Source organism: Ahaetulla prasina, chromosome 7, assembly GCF_028640845.1.
Source record: "Ahaetulla prasina isolate Xishuangbanna chromosome 7, ASM2864084v1, whole genome shotgun sequence".
NCBI lineage: Eukaryota > Metazoa > Chordata > Lepidosauria > Squamata > Colubridae > Ahaetulla > Ahaetulla prasina.
The window spans coordinates 102,947,185-102,968,532 of NC_080545.1; the positions used below are offsets into that span (position 1 = coordinate 102,947,185).

At 57.4% G+C, this 21,348-nt stretch overlaps 2 protein-coding genes across 2 annotated transcripts in view; one reads left to right on the top strand and one right to left on the bottom strand.

The window, feature by feature from the left end:
- Nucleotides 1-21,348, bottom strand: part of SND1 (staphylococcal nuclease and tudor domain containing 1) — a 121,386-nt gene that overhangs the window by 11,919 nt on the left and 88,119 nt on the right. The window contains exon 16 of the mRNA XM_058189994.1: nucleotides 19,782-19,891. Within this exon, the coding sequence (XP_058045977.1) occupies nucleotides 19,782-19,891 (110 nt within the window). The remainder of the gene's footprint in view (nucleotides 1-19,781; nucleotides 19,892-21,348) is intronic.
- On the top strand, nucleotides 2,666-8,134 carry LRRC4 (leucine rich repeat containing 4). The gene has a single exon (XM_058189995.1). The coding sequence runs from the start codon at nucleotides 5,048-5,050 to the stop codon at nucleotides 7,745-7,747; it is 2,700 nt and encodes an 899-aa protein (XP_058045978.1). The 5' UTR covers nucleotides 2,666-5,047; the 3' UTR covers nucleotides 7,748-8,134.

Sequence of the window (21,348 nt, forward strand, 5' to 3'; positions counted from 1 at the left end):
TGTGGATGCCGGCATCCCGGTACAGTCAGCTAAATCCATGCTGACCATCGGTGGCGAGTCACTGGCCCCGATGGAGAGGGTGCGCAACAGCGTCCTCCTGGATGAGCGGCTGTCTCTAGAAGATCATTTGACGGCCGTCTCCAGGAGAGGCGTTCTACCAGGTTCGCCTGGTGCGCCAGTTGCGCCTTTCTGGACGGGAGGCCCTATGCACGGTCACTCACGCCTCGTGACGTCTCGCCTGGATTACTGCAACGCTCTCTCATGGGTAATTGACATGTTTACAGATAGTAAAAGTTATGAAGTTAAGCTGGAAATATTATATTTGAGAGATTTTATTCAAATGATATTTGATTGATGGAGTAGTATTGGAAGATTGGATATTAAATGTTATGACAATTGAAGAAATATATAAGTGATGAAAATTTGAATTTGAGAAGCTGGATTGTAATTTAAGAAATGGACTTATGAAATTTGAAGGAATATACAAGTGGGTGAAAAAAATTTGAATTTTAGAAGATGGACTAATTTTTAAAATGGACTGTAAGAAGAACGGACATTAAATGTTATGGCAATTGAAGAAATATATAAGTGATGAAAATTTGAGTTCGAGAAGATGGACTGTAATTTGAGAAATGGACTTATGAAATTTGAAGGAATATACAAGTGGGGGGAAAAATTGAATTTGAGAAGATGGATTAATTTTAAAAATGGACTGTAAGAAGAAGTAATATGTGAAGTTGGTATTGCTTCTTTTCTTTTTTTCTTTTTATTATTCTTTCCTATCTCTTTATTTTTATTGTGAGGGGATCTAAAGTTTTAAATTTTTAAAGGTGGGAGGTTATGTATATTTTGTATACTTTAGCTTGTGATTGTTGGTCATAATACCCAGTATTTGCTCTGGGAAGTCTGGGGGCGGGAAGGGAGAGGGGGGGGAAATGATACATGGATTGATTATTAATGTACAGTAATTTTTGAAGATATGAAATTAAAAAATTTAAAATGATATTGGGGATGCTCGACTGCCATTTCAGAAAGAAAAGGAGAGAAGTAGAAGGAGGGAAGAAAGTAGGTAGGAAAGAGTAGAGAAGGAGGAGGGAATAAGAAGGTTAGATAGGGTGGAAGAAGGAGGAGTGGAGAAGGAGGAGAGGAAGTAGTAAAGTGAAGGAGATGAAGGATGGAAAGTAGTAGAGGTAGAGAGGAGGTTGTGAAGAAAGGAAGTGGCAATCGGGCAGGCCTGAATCAGTAATAAAATTAATGATTAATGATAGATAATAGTTTGCACATAAATATGATGTTGGAAAATGGAAAAATTATTTATAAACAAAGAAGCAAGCAGGACGCCCCCTTTCCATCAGCCTGTTTCTGCCTGTGGCTTGGAGACAACCCATCCACCCACCCTGTGGATGAGCAGCAGCAAAGCTGCAGCAGATACCCTGCCCCCCACCCCACCCCACCCCCGCCTGCCAAAGCTGTGCAGGGCCCCAGGACTGCTTAGAGCTCTTTTAGGCTCCCTTGCCATGACTTTACCCCAGGCAGCCACATCCAATCCTCCCTCCCTCCAGCCCAGAGCCAGGACAGGCCTTCCACAGGAGGGAGGCAGCTGGCGAAGGGCCTGATTGTGGCCTCCCAATGGCCTTCTGCCGCCACTGCATGTCGGCCTCCCTCCCCAGGGCTGCAAGACACCACGTCCCCACTTGCAAGGGAGGCTGGCTCCAGGCTGCTTTCCCTAACCCAGGAAGAGGGTCTTGGGGGCCTCTGTGGCTGTCCTGGCACAATTGGCCCACTGAGGCCTCCTCTGCCACCCATCACGGATGTCGCTCAACAGGCAGCAGCCTCTGTCTGCTGCCTCTTGCTCCAGCCCATCAGATGAGGCTCTTATCAGGAAAGTGTCAAGGCTGCCCATCAGGCTCAGGGAAGAGGAGGAGGAGATACCATCAGAGCTGGCGGCTGTGGGGCAGACGGGAGCACCGCCCAAGTGGGGGTCCCCGCCTGAGAGGAAAAGGGGCAGGCTGATGCATTTACCTGGCCCTTTTGCTCTTCCTAGAGGAAGAAGGGCTGGGCTGATCCCCCAGCAGCCTGGGAGGAGAAGGGCCCTCTCAAGGGAAGGGGCTGCTGACTTACAGCACCTCCATGGGCAGGGATTTCTACAGTGGCCCATACATTTGCCAGCTTCTAATAAGCGAAGGCCAACCTTCGGTGTTTCTTAGCTACCTTTCAATGAGGAGGAAGTTGAGGCTTCCTCACCCACGTCCAGCCCTTGCCTGGCTGCAGTGCACTGATGCCTCGGCCCACAGTTTCCTCTGGAGAGGCCAGTGCCTCTTGCCCACCGCTCCACCTTGGCAACCAGCTCATTGGCAGACAAGGGTCTCCACAGGGCCCAGAGCACCGGCCCTGCTTTCGTTGGCAGCATTCCAGGCGCAGTGGGGAGCACCAGCTATGGTCCTTGGCAGCCCCCACAGCTTCCCACTACAACCCGGCCAAGTGGCCAGAAAGCATTCCTCTGAAGCTGGACAGGATCCCCACAGAAGTGGGCCTCCCAGGGGTGCCTCTGAACAGTTGTCAGGCCTTGACATTTGCTGGCATTAAATGGGTTTCACCTTTCTGACTGATTTTATAGATGTTTATATTGGATTTTTAATTGGGGCTTTAAATGCTAGTGGCATTTTTCACCTGTGCTTAGCTGGCGGTTGCCACCAGAAGCTTTTAAGAAGAAAAGAGGAACAGCCGCCTTCCAAAAAGCACTCTGCAAAAGTGACTTCTTAGCAGACAGCAGCATCCGAACCCGAGGCGGAAAAATAATTCAGCAAAAATCTTGACCCAAGAAACCTTGCAGGAGAACCACTTAACCGCTGACACCATCAGGCCTTGGGTGGGACCCCATCTGGCGCCCTCCAGCTTTGCTCCAGGCAGGTTGAGGTGCCAGAATGCAGAGTCGAGACCCCTGCAGCCATTCTCTTTAAAGGGAAAGAGGAGTGGGCAGAGAGTCCGGGCAAAAGCAGGAGAGTCCTGGTGCCAGGCCCAGCAAGGTTTCCAGCTGGGCTTCTCAGCTGCCCCTCCTGGCAGGGCAAAGTGGCATCTGCTAGGCAGTGCCGGCCAAACGGCAGAGGAAGCAGGGACACCGCTCAGCCCCCAAGAGGGGCGGCCACCACAGGAGAATCCCTGGGATCCCTGCCAAAGTTGAGCAGGAAGGCGGCAGCCCTCCCACTGCGAGGAAGAAAGCAGCCGAGGTTGAATTTCAGAAACCAGCCCGGATTAGCCACACTTGGGTGCCCTGTGGCTCACTCAGGCGGCAAGAGCAAAAGCAGGCCAGGCCGGCCGGCCAAAGGAAGGGCTGAGCCTCGCTGGGCAGAAGACGTGCTAGCAGAACCCTCCGGGTAGCCCTCCAGGCCGGCCAGCTAGCCAATGCAGGAATCCCCGGGGAGGAGATGGGCATGCCTGGCAGAGGGGAAACTAATCCCACTCCGCACAATGGCCTAGCCTGCTTTGGGCCCTAAGCCATCTCCCCGCACCCCGGGAGGCTCTCAAGACCTGCTGGCACTCTGGCTCTGCTCCTCAGGGACCTCGTTCTGTGGGTCTCCAACCTCCTCCCCCCATTTATGCAAGGCCAGGAAAATGACATTCCCCCAGAGGCTGGACCGGTGAGACGATGGGTGAAATTGGCATTTTTCTAGCACTGAATCCGGATTTTAGAGCAGCCAGAGACCTTGAGCGCCAATCCTCTTTTTCTTTCCATCATACAGGGTTGAGCTCTGAGCTGTCAACATCCAATGTCTTAATTTTTAAAGGTTTTGTGACTGTTCTCTTGTGTAACCCACAGTTGCCTTTCTGTTCCAAGCTTTTTTCTTTGACTGACTTACTCATAATTTTAAAATTCCTATTATTTTATGGCAGAAAAAAGAGGCGCAAATCCAATAAACGACCACACAATTCTACTGAGGAAACAGAGAAACTGCTTAGAGTGTGAGATGATGGGCTCCTTTCTCCCTTAAATTGAGAAACTCAGGAGGAATCACAGACCCCAAGTGAAAAGCTCTTTGCACATGCTTGGGAGCCCATTCAGTGGAGCCAAAAAGCAAAGCCCTGGGTGTCTGGAAGCCATAGAACTATTGCACATGCACATGCACATCAGCAGACTACCATTCTGCTGGTTAGTCCTAACTGCCTCTTGCTTTCTCCAACAGCCTCAAGGCAGCTGGCCAGCCGCATGTCCCTGAAATGCAGAAATTCAGCAGCCCCACTTAGCCCACCCCACGCCCTTCCCACACGCAAGGGGGCTCTGAGGGCACTCCTCCATAACCCCACTTGGGCCAGAGGCACAGACCGAAGGAATGGTCCAGGACTCTGAGCCAGGCCTTGTGCTGGGAGCAAGGGCCAGGGCGCCTCCTGCCTGGGCCCCAATAGCAAAGTCCCCCATCTGATAAAAACCAGCCACGGCTCACTCTCAAAGCAGCACCGGGCAAAGGGGTCGGTCCCCTGAGCCTGCGGCAGGCCCCATCCTGGCCTGACTCCCTTCCGGGCAAGGGAGAAGCCCCCCTCCCAAGGCCCAGGCAACCTCTGTCCCCAAGGGAGCCCCGATTCGTGTCCGGGACATCAAGAACTCTTCGCAGCCTGTACCGACGAGGGCGGCGCCTCCGGTGCTCTACCGCGGAGTCCCGCTCCGCCACCCCTGCTCTAGACAGGCCCAGCAGGGCTGCGGTGGGGAGGGGCAAAAAGGGGTGTCCGGCCAGGGCTCTCCGAAGGGCACGAAATCCGCTTTGCAGTCGGCCGCGTCGGGACGGCCGGGTTGTTGGTTCGCCGCTCGCGCCAGCGCTCCGCTCAATGGGGGGATGCGCGGCTGGCCGCCTTCCCCGCTAAGCCCCGGAGGGAGGCGGCGAGGGGCGGCGTTGCCTGCGCCGAGCGAAGCCGCCCGCCCGCCCGCTTGACGCTGCCGCCCTGCCTGCCGAGAAGCCCCTGCGTCAGCAGCAGCAGCGGCAACGGCAGCAGCAACGGCGGCAGCAGCAGCGGCGGCCGCGGTGGCGGCGGCGGCGGCGGAGTGAAGGACAAAAGGATGCGAGAGCCGCCCAGGCGGCTGCTACCTGCGCCAGTCCCGGGAGCCGCGAGGGGGGCCGTTGCCAGTCGCGGCGCCGGCTTAGGATGGTCCGGGGCTCTGCCGCTGCTGCCGCCGCCCCCGCTTGCCCGCCTCCGCCTCCCGCAGCAGTCGCCGGGCTCCGCTGAAAGCTGCAGGCGCGGCGGGCTGCAGGTGCCGCAGCTCCCACCGTCGGGCCCCGGAGGCCGCCCGCCGCCTCGCCCGGGACTCCCGCTCGCCGCCCCGAGCCCCCCCGCCCTAGGCGCTGCGCCCCGCCGGCCAGGGAGCGAGGCGCGGGCGAGTGGGAGCCGCCGCCGCCGCGCCGGCCATGGAGCTGCGTCCCCCGCAGCGCCCCCCCAGCCGCCGCCACCGCTCTCGCCGCCGCCAGCCCTTGTCCCGCCGCCCAAGGACGCGCCCGCACAGCGTCGGCGCCGCTCGCCCGGGCGCCCAGTGCGGGGTGCCGCGGCGGCCGCCCGCCCCGCCAACCCCTCGGGGGGCCTGACTCGGGCCTCGGGCGACCCGCCACCGCCTCCGGCCGGCCAGCCCCCGCCTGCCGGCCGCTGCGCCCTGTCCCTCCCCCCCGATGGAGAACGGCGGCGGCGGCGGCGGCGGCGGCTCCCGGGTCCAGCCGGGCTAAGGCGGGAGGGCGGCTCGCCCCGCCGTCGGCTCCGAGTCCCCCGCGATGGTGAAGAATGCTGGCGCCGCACCATGAAGCTCCTGCGGCAGGCTCCTCCGCAGCCCGCCCGGAACGCCGCCCCGCTCGCCTGCCTAGCCTACCTCGTGGCGCAAGCGTGGCTGGTGGCGTGCGCCGTGGCGGCCAGGCCCGGGCCGCAGAGCTGCCCCTCGGTCTGCTCCTGCAGTAACCAGCTGAGCAAGGTGGTCTGCACCCGGCGGGGGCTGGCCGAGGTGCCGCTGGGCATCCCCTCTGGCACCCGCTACCTGAACCTGATGGAGAACAGCATCAAGGTGATCCAGGCGGACACCTTCCGCCACCTGCACCACCTGGAGGTGCTCCAGCTGGGGCGCAACGCCATCCGGCAGATCGAGGTGGGGGCCTTCAACGGGCTGGCCAGCCTCAACACCCTGGAGCTCTTTGACAACTGGCTGACGGTGGTGCCCAGCGGGGCCTTCGAGTACCTCTCCAAGCTGCGGGAGCTCTGGCTGCGCAACAATCCCATCGAGAGCATCTCGTCCTACGCCTTCAACCGCGTCCCCTCCCTCATGCGCCTGGACCTGGGCGAGCTCAAGAAACTCAAGTACATCTCCGAGGGGGCCTTCGAGGGGCTCTACAACCTGAAGTACCTGAACCTGGGCATGTGCGCCATCCGGGAGATGCCCAACCTCTCCCCTCTGGTGGGGCTGGAGGAACTGGAGATGTCCGGCAACACCTTCCCGGCCATTAAGCCGGGGGCCTTCCACGGACTGAAGTCGCTCAAGAAGCTGTGGATTATGAGTGCCCAGATCGGCGCCATCGAGCGCAATGCCTTCGACGACCTCACGGCGCTGGTGGAGCTCAACCTGGCCCACAACAACCTCACCTCTCTGCCCCACGACCTCTTCGCGCCTCTGAGGTACCTGGTGGAGCTGCACTTGCACCACAACCCCTGGAATTGCGACTGCGACATCTTGTGGCTATCTTGGTGGCTTCGGGAATATATCCCCACCAACTCCTCTTGCTGCGGGCGCTGCCATGCCCCCACGCACATGCGGGGAAAGTTCCTGGTGGAGGTGGACCAGACGGCCTTCCAGTGCTCGGCCCCCTTCATCTTGGATGCCCCTCGGGACCTCAACATCTCTGAGGGGAGGGTGGCCGAGCTCAAGTGCCGGACCCCTGCCATGTCCTCTGTGCGGTGGCTGCTGCCCAACGGGACGGTGCTGAGCCACGCCTCCAACCACCCCCGAATCTCCGTCCTCAACGACGGCACCCTGAACTTCTCCCAGGTCCTCCTCACGGACACGGGGACGTACACGTGCATGGTGACCAATGTGGCAGGGCACTCCAATGCCTCGGCCTACCTCAATGTGAGTACGGCTGAGCTCAACACATCCAACTACAGTTTCTTCACCACGGTCACGGTGGAGACCACGGAGACGTCGCCTGAGAATCTCTTCCCCAAGTTCACCAAGCCGGTGCCGACTGCCTCCACGGGCTACCAGCCGGCCTACACCACCACCACCACCGTGCTCGTCCAGACGACCAAGACGCCCAGGCAGGACGCCACCCTGGATGGCAACGACAAGATGCAGACCAGCCTGGACGAGGTGATGAAGACCACCAAGATCATCATCGGCTGCTTTGTGGCCGTGACCCTCCTGGCGGCGGCCATGCTGGTCGCCTTTTACAAACTTCGCAAGCGTCACCAGCAGAGGAGTACGGTGGGGGCCGCCAGGACCGTGGAAATCATACAGGTGGACGAAGACATTCCGGCCTCGGCGGGGGCAGCGCCTGCCACCGCCGCCACCACCACCGCCACCCCTTCGACCACGTCTGGCATGTCAGGTGAGGGGGCAGTTGCGCTGCCGGCTATTCATGACCACTACAACACTTACAAACCCTCCCAGGGGGCCCACTGGACAGAAAACTGTTTGGGGAACTCCCTGCACCCCACGGTCACGACCATTGCAGAACCGTATATAATACAAACCCACCCCAAGGAGAAAGTGCAGGAAACTCAGATCTGACTCCTTTCCTGCCCCCCCCCATTATTAAATAAATGCAATAGGATGCACAACAGACAAAACCAAGTTTCATAGCCGGAGGGAGGAGGGCAGTCCCGTTCTCCCGCCCCCCGCCCCCCCCCTATATGCTTCTATATTAGGTCATGGGCTGAAAGAAGAAGCAGATTCTATTAAAATGTAAAGAAAAGCCTGTTTTCTAACTTGTTAGCTGCATTGAGAAGGAAGTGTAACTCCGAATCTCTCCCCCCCCCCCCACCCCACCCCCGGGACAGAGGCATAGATCCCCACGGCGAGTTTCGGCATCAGACCTATTTAAAGCAAAAACATAAACAGCCTTGCTCCCAAAGACAGTGGCGGAGAAGATAAAACAGAAAATTTCAAAACCAAGGAACAGCGGGGGGAGGGAGGGAGGGAGGGTGGGAGTTGTCCTTTTTAGAAGATGTTACTTAGAATGCAGTAAAAACAAACCCGTTTCTATAGAGACGCTCTTTTCTTAAAGCCTTGGAAAAAAGCCGTCTCCATATTTACAGTTATCTTATTTCAAAAAGAGAAAAAGGGGGGGAGGGGGGAGGGGGGAGGTGCACTGAGGGTTTGTACTGTGCCAAATGTTACAAATGCAATAAAAAGGTCATTTTTATTTATTTCGTTTTTTAAAGACAGTTACCAGAAGGGAATTAAATACTTGTATCAAATTGCAAAAAAATTAAACCAGCAAGATTAATTGCTCTGTCCTCTCTCAGTGAGGATGGGGGGGGAGGTATGGGGGGGGGGAAGTTGCACAGGACAGAGGGAGGGGGTTTCTGAGATGGAAGAAAGAGGGGCTGCTTTGCGCCCAGACCGGCTGCCGGCTTCTCTTTCTCTCTCAAGCTCTGCGTCGCATTCCTGCGGTCCTGTCCTCTTGGTTAACCCTCTCGGGGTGCAGGGCCTGGTGCACAAGAGGAGCAGGAGGATGCCCCTCCCTACAGAGATGCTAGGGAAGCCTGTCCAGTGGGTGGGCACCCCACATATGATCCCGCCCCCCCTGCTTCCCCTCCCCCCTCCAGCTGCTGCTGCTCTGCCCCTCCCATCTGTCAGAGGGCACAAGCCCTCTCTGTCTGCTCCCCCCACTCCCATCACATCCTCTTGTGGGGAGGGGCGAGCTCAGCCTCCCGGGCTATGAAATCCCCCATTGTCCTGAGCCTGGCTCTCTTGGGCCTTTGGGGGGAGGGAGGCAGGGATCGGGGCCATCGGCAGAAAGGGGGGGGGAAGGAAGGAGGGAGGGAGGGGGCACTGGCCCCAAAGGCAGAAGAGTCTAACTAACCCTGAGACAACTGGATGTTTGTATTTTAATAAATATTGTTGAGGTTTTTAAGAATGCTGTGTCCCTAAACAGTTACCTTGAATGCCAATGGTGGGGGAAGGGTGAGAGCAGCCCCAGCCCCAAAGATTTTGAACCCCGAAACTGCCAGGCTAGGCTAAAAGGCAGAAACCCACTGAGGACAGGGCAGGTGAGCCGGGAGGGACCCCCTCCTCCGGTCCAGTCCGAGACAGAGGTCAAGGAAGCCCCACCCCACAAGTCTCAGATTGGCTACTTCCCTGTAGCTACTGCAAGTGCGGTGGCTGCGGGGGTGGGTGGGGTGTGGAATCCCGGAAGGCAAGGAAGCCCCCACGGAGAAGACACAGTCCCCCTCCATGCCCCACGTCCAGAGACAAGGTAGTCACACACACCTCCCTGGGATTTCCTGGAAAGGAGACTCTGGCCATGGGGCACAGCCCCTTCTGGCTGAGCTCCTGGTCTCTTGGGGGGGGTGTCTCCCCCATAGGAGCTATCTTCGGCCTTTCATCAGGACAGCCCCCCAAAGGGATGGGGTCTTTGGAGGCCTTGGGCTCAAAGGGCGATGCCACAGGTGCCAGTCGATAGGAAGATGCCTCCACCTGAGCTGGGTGGACAGGAAAGGGGGGGTGGAGAAATAGGACTGCTTCCCAAAGGGCCCAGACCTTGGGGTGCCCCTTTTCAAGGGTACAGTTCTTGTTCTGGCCAGATGGCTGGCTAAGGAGAGCAAGTCCCCGGAAGGCCCAAGCCTCCAACTCTCCGGGGACCCCACATCTGCAGCGGCCTCTACCCCTTGGCACAGCCTGTCAGCTCTGCAGGGCTGGGGAGAAATGCCCCCCCCCCGTGGGCCCAGCCAGGGCCGGCTGCTCTCCACTTGGCCTTCGTTCTGCCTCGGGGTCCTTCCCCAAAGGACCAGAGAGAATCCGTCCAGTTGGGTCTGCGGCACCACTTTGGGCACCCTCCCCTGCTGACAGCCCCCACCCCCACTTAGCATTGGGATTGGGTCTCCAGCCCTTGCTCCCCCCCCCCGACCCCACCAGGTGACAGTTTCCCTCTAACGTGGTGGTGTGTGTGTGTGTGTCCCCGCTTTCCTGAAGAAGGGCAGAAGGCGAGGGCAGAGCAGATTCTGCCTTGCCTCAGAAGATCTCCTGCCAGTCCCTACAAAGGGCCGGAAGGGAAGCGGCCAAGCCAGCTCTTTCTGTGCTCTGAAAGCTGACTCTGCAGCTGACTGCTGGGGCCTGGGGAGGGAGGGAGGGAGGGAGGGGGAGGAAGGGAGGGGGGCCAGCTGCCATAGCATCCAACTCGGTGGTGGTGGCTGCTGCCGGGCATCCAGGCGGCACAGAAGGGCCCACTCTCAAGCCAAAGAGTCAAAGGGGCCGGAGCCTGGACAGGGGAAGCAGCGAGAGGACACCCCCCCACACACACACACATGAGGCACTGGGGTCAATACCCTTCATCACAGGCCCAGGAGGTTGTGTGGATGCAGGGGGGAGAAGTGCACAGGTGGTTGAAGGCAGGTGTGTGTGTGTGTGTGTGGGTGGGGGAGAAGCCGGTTCCCAGTCCAAGCAGGGCCTCATCCGCTCCCAACCCCCCCTCGGGCACAGGCTCTGCTCTTCCTTGCTGGCTTGGCTCATCACCCCACCAAAACACAGAGCAAAACACAACAATAAACATCAAAACCATTAATAATAATATAATCAGCACAGCTAAAACAGTAAAATGAGAAAACTTGTGCTCCAGATTAAGGGTTAGCAGATTCAAACAGGCAATTAAGCCACTGCAATTAGCTCATAACTAAGGGGTGCCTTGGCAGGGGGTGTCAATTCCCACGGAAGAGTCCTGCTGGGGCCCCCAGGTCAATCTCCCCACCCCAGGGCCAAGGCAGCTCAGAGCAAAAGGGCACAAATTCCCAGCCCCCGGGGAGGAAAGGGGGCCCTCGGAAGAACCCTTTCCCTTCCTGCTGCTTCTGTTTCCCTGCCCCCCCCTTTCTCAAGCCTCAGCTGATGGTGGGGTGGGGGGGTGCTTGGTCCAGCCAGCTATGCTGCAGCATCCCCCAAAGGGCTACTCCAGCCCTTAGCCTCCAAAGCTAGGGGGGAAGGGGGGGCAGCCTGCCTTGGTCCCCTCTCCCACTGCACCATTTGGCAAAAGCAAGGGGGGCTGGACAGCTCTGCCCCCCCCACCCCCCCACTGACACAGTGGCAAGCCGAGAAGCACAAGATATCTTTAAACTTTGATCTACTGTTTTTAATCTCCATATTTTATGGCTTTCAGGGAGCTGTATTTTTTTAACATCACCATCACTGAGGCATCACTTCAGGATTTACTGCTGACAGAGGCCCTGAGAGTCCAGCCCCAGGCACAGGCAGGCAGGCAGGCAGGCAGGCCGAGAGACAGACCCCAGCGCACAATTGCTTAAAATCCATATTCCCTTCCCCAAAATCAGCCTTGAATGTGCTGAAAGGGAGCTACTGGAGAAAAGTGACCTCAGCTCCTCCGAAGGTTGGCAGCTGCCAGTCGGATGAACCCAGCCCACAAAAGGGCCAAGCAGCCCTGGGTGGAGAGGGGCTCCTCTCTGCCTTCCCTGAGGGCCCCGCAGCCCCCTTCCCTCCTCCACCCTACAGGGCCAAGGGAAGTGGCGGCCACAGGCTCTCCAGGCCAAGCAAGGGAGGGGGGCCGAGGGGTCAGCTGGGCAGCCTCTGCTACAGCCAGAAGGCCAAACTGTCCCCTCACGTGGGAGCCGTAGGCAGCCACCCAACCGGTGCAGCTCTCTTGCAGAGGGCAGCCAGGATAGGCTTTTGGTGGCCTGGGACCAGGACTACAACTGAGCCCCCTTCTCAGGATGGCAGAAGGAGACCTGAGCTCAGATCTCTAATCTCAGACGCTAAGACCACCCAAGCCCCTCCTGTAAGCCATGTAAGAGCGTGGGAATTGTAGCCTGTTAACTGAGGCCTGGGAGGTTGTGGGAATCCACAAGGGGCAGGTTTCAAGCAAACAATCCCCTTGATGGCTTCCCCCACGTGCCCTTCCTGCTCCTCCCTCTGGGAACCAGCAGCCCAGGAAGCAATGAAAGGCATGAAAAGCCCCCCCCCCAGGCCCTGCCCACCTCTGTTTTCTGAAGACATCAGCTCTGTCCTCAAGCCTTCTGCTTATGACCAAGTGCCTCCAGTCCTCCAGTCATCCCGTCTTCCTTCCTCCCTCGCCTCTTCGGTCTTCATCCTCCCCTTCCCCTGCTCTGGCTTCTTCTAAAGGACCCCCTTCCCACTTCTCTCCAGAGGCTGCTGCCTTTCTCCTGGGTAGTGGGGGAGGGCAACTCTCTGTCTCTCTCTCTCACGAGTGGGCAGAGACACTCGCTTACAGACGGCCATTTTCCTCAAGACAACCATTCTACCCTCCTTGGCACATCATCCCCACTCCGCCTCTGGGGAGCACAGCACCCCTCCATGTGTCTCACTTCTCCACTCTCCTAGGTTTAACTTGCAGTCCTTCGCTTTCTCTTCCAACCCCCCTTTCTCTGCCCCCCCCCCAGGCCACTCTTTAATCCCAGGTGGGCTGAAACAAACAGGCCAAGACAGCAGCCACTTGCAGGTCAGGCAGGCAGACTGTGGAAGGCAGGGGGGCAAAGGGGGCCTGGCGCTCTTCCCTTCTGGCAGTGGAGAGGGAGGTGACAGCCTCAAACTGTCTGAGCAATCGAGCTTAGTTCCGAAGCCCCCTTCAGAGGTGGGACCCTCCCCACTCTGTCTTCTCCTAAGCCAGGGATTTAAGCCCCATCCCCCAAAGACTGGAGGACGAAGATGAAGATGAACCCTTTTGTCCTCTCCTACAGGAAAGGCAGCGTGTCGATGAACCCAAATGTTCCACTGGTATTTTTACTTCACAAAGAAGGGGAAGCCCTCCTGAACTTTCTCCCAGCCAGGAGGGCTCCGGGCAGGATCCCAAGGCAGCATCTCTCCCTGCTGGTGCCTGGCAGCCCTCTGACCCCCAGCTGCTTTTCCCCAGGAGTCCCAGCTGGCTCAAGACCCGGAAAGGGACTCCCGGAAATAGGAAGGCTCCAACGCCCATCACTGGCTTCAGCTTGGAAATCTCCCGCCCTGTTCGGACAGGCCCCTTCAGAGTTTTCCTCCTGCAGTCCTGTCTGTGCCCGAGTCTGGACTGGGAAAGGAGAACACCTTTGTAGCTCAGAGGGGGCTGAAGCGAGGGGGTCCTTGGCACTCTCTTTTGCAGGCGTTTCATTATCCAAACTTGGGAAGATCGTCATCACTCGCATTGATGCCATTACCTATTTCGGGTAATGAAAGGCTGCAAGAAAACCGCTCCACTGAGAGAGCGTCATGTCAGAATCGTCCCTGAACATTACGCGGCCCCGATCCTCGAGGGCTTTCACTTCTCCTTTCCCCTTCTTATTTCTATGGCTGGCTTTTCAACGAGCCATCCGTCCACCTAAAAATCCCCTCCATTTCCACAAATTCCTTTGATGACGGACTTCTGTGAAGGAAGCCCGCAGAAGAGTTTGGGCTCTTTCTTCCCTGGAGGAGCTGTTGGCACAGCCGCCTTTCGGGGCGGGGGGCTCTCATCCCTCCTGGGGGTGGTCAGGAGGGATGGGGATGCCCATTTATCTGTGAGGCAGTGGGGAACCCTGCCTGGCATTCATGGATGGGGGCTGGACTGGGAGACACCCCATCCCCCCCCGTGTCCCTCTCAACCCTTTGATTTCCTAGTTCTGCCTGGCCCCAAAGTCACCCAGCCAAGCCAAGCCCTCCAGTTGGCAGCAGGGAAGCTTCCGGCCTAGTATGATGCTGACACCAATTGCTTTTGCTTTCTGAGCCAGCTGGACTGCTGAGGGTCTTCAAAGGCCTGCAGTTTCACCAGTCCTGGGGGTGGGTGGGTGTCCTCTCTAGGTGGGCACCTGTTGACTCTCCGAACCCCCCGAAAGGTCTCTGGGCAGCATCCGGCCATTTCCCTCGGATTATCCTTTTGCTGCAAACATTACAATGACCCCCCCCCAACCCCTTGATTTACCCAACCTCCAATAGGTTCCTTCTAAAAATAGCCGCCTTGCCTGCCACCAATGGAGCCACCGGCTCTATTTGTGGCATCACTTGCAGCCAGAGGAAGGAGGTGGCTCTGGGCTTGTGGGGAACGGCTGAGCCAGAGGCTGCCCCATGTCCGCTGGTCCTGGAGCTGGTGCCATCCCCCTGGGGAAGGTCCAGGCCCCCAAGCAGAGGAAAGGCACAAGCCTCGGCCAGGTTCCACAGGGGGCCCGGGGTCTTTGGTGCGCCTCAGAGATGGAGGCCATGCTCCAAGCTCACAGCCCTAAGCCTGGGTCGGCAAAGGGCAGGAGGAAATGCAGGGGGGCCACTGGGTCAATAGCCTCTTCTTGCAAGGGGTGGGGGCTGCAGCAGGAATCTTTCTTCTGCCCACAAGGGCCTGGGTGGTTCAGAGCCAGGGATCTGCCCCCTCCCCACCTTCCCTGCCTTCCCTGGGTCAGCAGACAATCATGGGGGGGCAGGGGAGAAGAGAGGGGCTCCTCCCTGGGCGATATCCTTGGGGGAGCCCCCTGTGCCCCTTTCCCTGAGCTCAGTGAGCAGCCATGCCAGGAACCCCGCTATAGCTCTGTCCCCCCAGTGCCTGCCCGTGGAGGGCTCTTAGCCAGAGGCCTCTAAACTGGGCCTAGAGAGGGGAGGAGAGTCCCCTAGCGTGGGCTGGCTTCACCTTGACTGTGTGGGGCACCGCCCCAAGGTTCAGTTATCCAGGGAGAGTCCAGAGCAGAGAGGGTCATCAGGAACTCGTTCTCCTTCATAGAGCAGGTGGAGCTCAGTTAATCACAGTCGGACTGTAGCTGCACCAGACAGGCAAGTCAGTTGCCAGCCAGGGACCCTCTGGGAAAGGCTGCTCCCCCCCACATTTTCTGCAGGGAGAATCAAGCCTTCCCAAGAGCTGGTGGCGGTGGAGGGCCTCAGTGGACCCCAGCAGGTGTGGGCTGGCCCCTGCCCGCTGGCCCTGGAGAAAGTCTGCAGAGGGGCTGCCTGCTTCTGACCTTCAGGGCCGCCTTTTCTCCCTCCTCCCCAGAGAGAAGGGTTTGCCCTGCCTTTGGGGAGCACCTGGCAGAAAAAGCAAGCAAGCGGCGGGGGGGGGGAGAGGGGAGGTCCTCTGGTGGGACACACCTCCTGGGGCCAAAGGTCGGGGGGCAGGGGTCTGGCCAGAGAGTCCTCACTAGGTGGGCAAGAGTGGCCGCGCAGAAACCCTGCCTGCCCGGAACCCGCCAGTCCCTGCCCAGAGAAACACAACCCCCTTGACTGGGCCCTGGCCTTTGGAGAAAGATGAGCCTGCCATCTTGATCCCACCCTGGCTGAGATGCTGGGTGCCAACCCCGCCCCACTCCTTCCCCATGTCCACTCAAGGTAAGAGGAGAGGAGCTCCAAGCAGATAGCCTGACCGTCAGGGTGGTCTTCCCTGGCCTGGGGGATCATGAGGGGCCCCACGTAGACCCCCTTCTGCTGGCGCTTTCCTCACCTGCCTTGGGAGCGCCTGGCTCTCTGAGCAAGCCCTGAAACAGGGCCAGGGAGTTTGGGGTGGGGGGCAGGGGCCCTTTTCATTCAGCTCCCCCCTCCCCCACAGGCCCCACCAAGTAGAGGGAGGGAGGACTCAGGGGCTCCTAAGGAGGAACTGAAAGGAGCAGCATCAAAATGCTGTGGGAAACAGAGGGGGACCTCCAGGGAGAGTTCCTCACTGAACGCGTAAAGAATCTTCAATAACTTAAAATGTGACAAACTGCTAAACAGAAAAGGCCTAATGTTCAGTTTCTCCACCAAAGATGGGGAAATCAGGGGCTGAATCGATTAAAGATTAATAGCTGAATTAGACTTGCAAATAAGATTGTCATAATTATCACCTCTTGCTCGGAAAAGCCATCGGGGTTGGGGGGGGGGAAGTGGGTGCCCGTGGGGACTCCTTCGTCTTGGCTGGCGGGGGGAGGGAGGGAGAGAAAAGCCCCCCCCCCCTCGGATTGGGAGCTCAAGGAGGATCAAGAAGCAGTAAAGGTGTGTGTGTATGTGTGTGTGTGAGCAATGTGGACCACGAGGGGAATGAAGGGAGAGGAAGAGCACACACACAAAAACATGCATTGCGCAATGAAGGGGGAGGGGAAGGAGGCAGCTGAAAGGGCCACCGGGTAGGTCAGGGAAGCAGGAAAGCGGGGATCCACAGACTCTGAGGAGAATGGGGATCCCGGGAGATCCAGGAATGAATTCTGGGGAAGAGATCCTGCACAAGGGCGATCTGGGGCAGAAAAGGGTCTTGTGGGAAAGATTGAGGAATGGAAATGAGAGCAGGAGGTGAAAGAGGAATGGAGGGTCGCTTTATTTTATTTATTCCTAGCCAGAGCCTTTATTCTTTTTACAAATAACTCAAGACATTGCCAACACTCCTTCCTCCTCCTCATTTCCACTACCACATCTACCCTCTAGGTGGAGAGGGAGGGCTCCAAGCAGATAGCCTGACCGTCAGGGTGGTCTTCCCTGGCCAGTGGGATCATGAGGGGCCCCACGTAGACCCCCTTCTGCTGGCGCTTTCCTCACCTGCCTTGGGAGCGCCTGGCTCTCTGAGCAAGCCCTGAAACAGGGCCAGGGAGTTTGGGGTGGGGGGCAGGGGCCCTTTTCATTCAGCTCCCCCCTCCCCCACAGGCCCCACCAAGTAGAGGGAGGGAGGACTCAGGGGCTCCTAAGGAGGAACTGAAAGGAGCAGCATCAAAATGCTGTGGGAAACAGAGGGGGACCTCCAGGGAGAGTTCCTCACTGAACGCGTAAAGAATCTTCAATAACTTAAAATGTGACAAACTGCTAAACAGAAAAGGCCTAATGTTCAGTTTCTCCACCAAAGATGGGGAAATCAGGGGCTGAATCGATTAAAGATTAATAGCTGAATTAGACTTGCAAATAAGATTGTCATAATTATCATCTCTTGCTCGGAAAAGCCATCGGGGTTGGGGGGGGGGAAGTGGGTGCCCGTGGGGACTCCTTCGTCTTGGCTGGCGGGGGGAGGGAGGGAGAGAAAAGCCCCCCCCCCTCGGATTGGGAGCTCAAGGAGGATCAAGAAGCAGTAAAGGTGTGTGTGTATGTGTGTGTGTGTGTGTGAGAAATGTGGACCACGAGGGGAATGAAGGGAGAGGAAGAGCACACACACAAAAACATGCATTGCGCAATGAAGGGGGAGGGGAAGGAGGCAGCTGAAAGGGCCACCGGGTAGGTCAGGGAAGCAGGAAAGCGGGGATCCACAGACTCTGAGGAGAATGGGGATCCCGGGAGATCCAGGAATGAATTCTGGGGAAGAGATCCTGCACAAGGGCGATCTGGGGCAGAAAAGGGTCTTGTGGGAAAGATTGAGGAATGGAAATGAGAGCAGGAGGTGAAAGAGGAATGGAGGGTCGCTTTATTTTATTTATTCCTAGCCAGAGCCTTTATTCTTTTTACAAATAACTCAAGACATTGCCAACACTCCTTCCTCCTCCTCATTTCCACTACCACATCTACCCTCTAGGTGGAGAGGGAGGGGCTGCTCCAAGGCTCCCCAGCTGGCTCTCATGGCTGCGGCGGGACTTGAACTCGCGATCTCCCGATTTCTGGCCTGGTGCCTTAACCACTAGACCTGACTGCCTCTCTCTCTCTTACTAGAGCAGACGAGGGTCCCCCTCACACTCGTTTAAAAAAGACCCGTCTGTGCTTTAGCAGACCTGTTCATACACACATTTCAATTATTTATATGGCTGCCCATCTGTCAATGACGACTCTGGCAGCAAATTAGGATTCAAGGCAATGAACAAGAACCCAGGATGCCAGAGGTAAACCATGGTTTACCCCCCTCTCCCCATCACCTCCTGGCGAAACCAGCAGGCCAGCCACTTCGGGGCAGCTGACCTAGAGGGAAGACCCATCCTTGGGAAGAGAATGGAAACATACATATGGAAATACGATTGGTCCGACTGCTTATGAGGAAAGAGGGAGAGAATGGGGTGTGCTTGTGTCATTGGAGCCTGTGGTGGGGGGGAAAGGACAGAGAAAGGGAGACAGAGCCTTGACCTGCCAGCAGAGGGAACGGAGCAGGTCAGGACACTCGGAGAACAGAAAGGCCACAAAAGGAAGAAAAAAGTGGGCCAGGAGGAAAACAGAGAAAGGAGTGGTTTTTGCAGCACAAAATATAAAGATGACATTGTCGTGGGGCTCTCTTGGTCTGCAAAAATGCCACGGCCTCCTGAGTAGCAGAAGATGGGGAGGGGGCTGCACTGAGGGGCCTCCAGCCACGCCCCAAGGGAAATTAACGCAAAAAGAAAGGAAATGGGGAGGGGGGAGCCAAAGGAGATCCTCCAGGCAGAATTTGAGAAGCCCCAAAAGGGAGACGGAAACGAAGTGGCTCCCAGATGGGGTGGGGAGGCCATAGGAGCTGAGGCGAGGGGGAGAAGCCCAGCATCTGATTGAGGTGGGGTCCAGGCCTGGGAAGCGTGGGCAGGCCCTGGAGAAGCATCTGGGGCAAGAGGTAGGGGGCAAAGTGGGTCAGGCTTTTGGGAGAAGTCATGTATGAAGTGGGAGGGCCAAAGAAATGGGGAGAGGCAGGCAAGGGCACCGTTTGCCCTACTTTCTTCCCCTTCCCTTTATGCAAGGTCTGCCTGGCGGCCCATCCTCTGTTTCTGTGCTGCACAGATGAGAAAGGAAGGGGGGCCGGAGGGGGCAGAACCTCTGACGGGCAGCTCTAGGGAGAGAGGCCGGGTCCACACAACAGCCCCCCCCCCCACACACACACACACGTCACTTGGAACTCTGTGCAACTCAGCCCCTCGATGGACTCCCCTTTCCCTGTGCTTTGTAAACCAGAAAATAGGTTCCTGGAGTCCATGCTGGGTGGGCCTGCGAAGCACAGAAGACCCGTCCCTCCTCAATCACCCTCTGGAATTTGCTCGGCTGTTCTCGGACTTGTCAGCTGCAGAGGACCCACTCCCGGGACTCACTCACTCTCTCTCTCTCTCTCTCTCTCTCTCTCTCTCTCTCTCTCTCTCTCTCTCTCTCACACACACACACACACACACACACACACACACGGGGCTCCTGTGGCTGTGGGGAGAGATGCTGTGGGCTCTCAAAGCCACAGTTGCCACACGCCCAGAGTCTGCTCCCACTCGCGACACTGGCCCTAAGAAGTCAGCCCAAAGAGTTACAGACAGGCCAGCTGGCAGCCTGTGAGGGCATCTTTGGGTGTACCTGCCTGTCCCAGGTCTGAGCCCCAGCCGTGGCCACTCACAGAGCTTTCTGTGGCCCACAGGCAGGGGAATGGCAGCCCCCTGCCCACCTGGGCTTGCCGTCTGAAGCAGGCTGCCTCGGCCCCCCTGCAATGTCAACGCAGGCCACTTGTGGGAAGGGGCATGACAGCGGCAGAATGAAGGCCCCAGCTGACTCACCAGTGGATGCCACACACCTGGCACCTGTGCCCAGTCCTTCTGCAGATGGCAGCCAAGGGCAGAAACTCCTGCGGGCCAAGGCTGGAGGAAGACGCAGAGGCAGAAAGAGCTGGAGAAGATTCTTCGGCCACTGACCTCCATCACAGCAGGAGAGCCCCCCACTGGGCCAGGCAGCCCCCAGCCTCACAAACGCATCAAGACCGAGTGGGGAAAGGCAGCAAAGATGCCAGGTGGGCAGGAGGTGAAGTCGAGAAGCAGAGATGCACAAAGGCTGGCCGTCCTACCTCTCGTTGCAGCACCAGCTCTTTTGTGAACAGCGTGGCTTCTTCACTGAAGGGCTCCCCTTCCTGGACCAGGCCTGGCAGGTTTCGGGCTCCTCGGGGACATTCGATGCCTAAGAGGGAGAGGGAGACCTCTGTCACCCACAGCCGTCCCACTGTTTGCAGCCCCCCTGACATCGGCAGGCGTTTCCCCCAGATGGGTAAGAAAAACCCCAGAGCCGTGAGGACCAGTTGCTTAGAGGCCAGAGACCTCCCTGGCTCACCCCCCTCTGGGGTGGTATTCTGCAGAAACACAAGAACCAGGCCCCAGACTCCTTTCTTCCTCCAGCATCTGTGGCAACTCCACCATGCCCACGGTGCTCCCCCAGGGCGGAGAAGGCCATCCAGAGAGGGTCACCCTCAGGCCCACTGGAGAAAGGCCTGGCCTCTGGCCATTCTGGCCCACTGGAGGACACCCATCCAACCCCCCCCCACCACACTGAGGAATTGCCTCTGAGCACACAGTGGGTCAGAGAGGACACGTAAGCTGACACGGTACGGAGCAAGGGGCATAGAACCAGGGCCAAAAGTTCTGGCTTCTACAGAGTCAGATGAAAACCACTGAATGAAATGCAAGCGAGAAAAATGCAAAGGTCTTAATAATAATAAATGCTCAACTTATTAATAGTGTACATAGAAAAAAATCCTCAGTAACTCATCACCCACCAAAGACAAACACAGTTTTGGCTGCAGCAAAATAAGTTTCTAAATCCTTGGATGCAACTGTTGTCCTCCATTTCACGGTGGGCAGGATCCCCACACACACACACCTTGCCCCCCCCAGCTACCCCCCCCCCCGACTAAGGAGGACAGAGACTTCTAGGGCAGAGTCAGAGAAAGGCAGTGAGGGCAGCCAGTGATTAATAATTAAAGAGAAGCCAGGTGGAACCGGCTTGCCAAGAGGGAAGGGAAGGAGACGGGCAAAGAACCGATTTTCTCAGGTTTGATTTGCCATGCTACACGGATTCTTTAGCAAGTCCCACACCCTTTCCATGAGTAACCTGTCATCTTCCCGTGCCACGTGTCCACCACCATGGGTATCACAGAGGGTACAAAGACACACAACACCTTCCCATCTTCTGGCTCTCCTTGTTCGGCTCCCATCGTCTCTCCATTGAGGTGGAAGCCTGGGACGCTTTGAGTACCCCTCTGAGTCCCCGGCCTCCTGCTTCTCCCTCGGCCCTGGGCGACCAGCGGAGAGCAGGCTTACTTGTAAAGGGTGGTCACACCACAGAATAGTAGTTGTCATGGACAAGGCCTTCCTTATTGCCCTGGAGGGTTGGAGCAGAGGCCAGGGTTAAACCCTGAAGGAAGAGGATGCTAGGCTAGGCATCTGGAGGAACTTTCCGGAGGAGGCAGCTAGTGCAAAGGGGGAGATTCACTAGATTTATTGGAATTTTTTAAGAAAATGTTGGATAACCATCTGTCTGAGATGATGTAGGGTTTCCTGCCTGGGCAGGGGGTTGGACTAGAAGGCCTCCAAGGTCCCTTCCAACTCTGTTGTTATTACTATTATATTATTATTATTAAA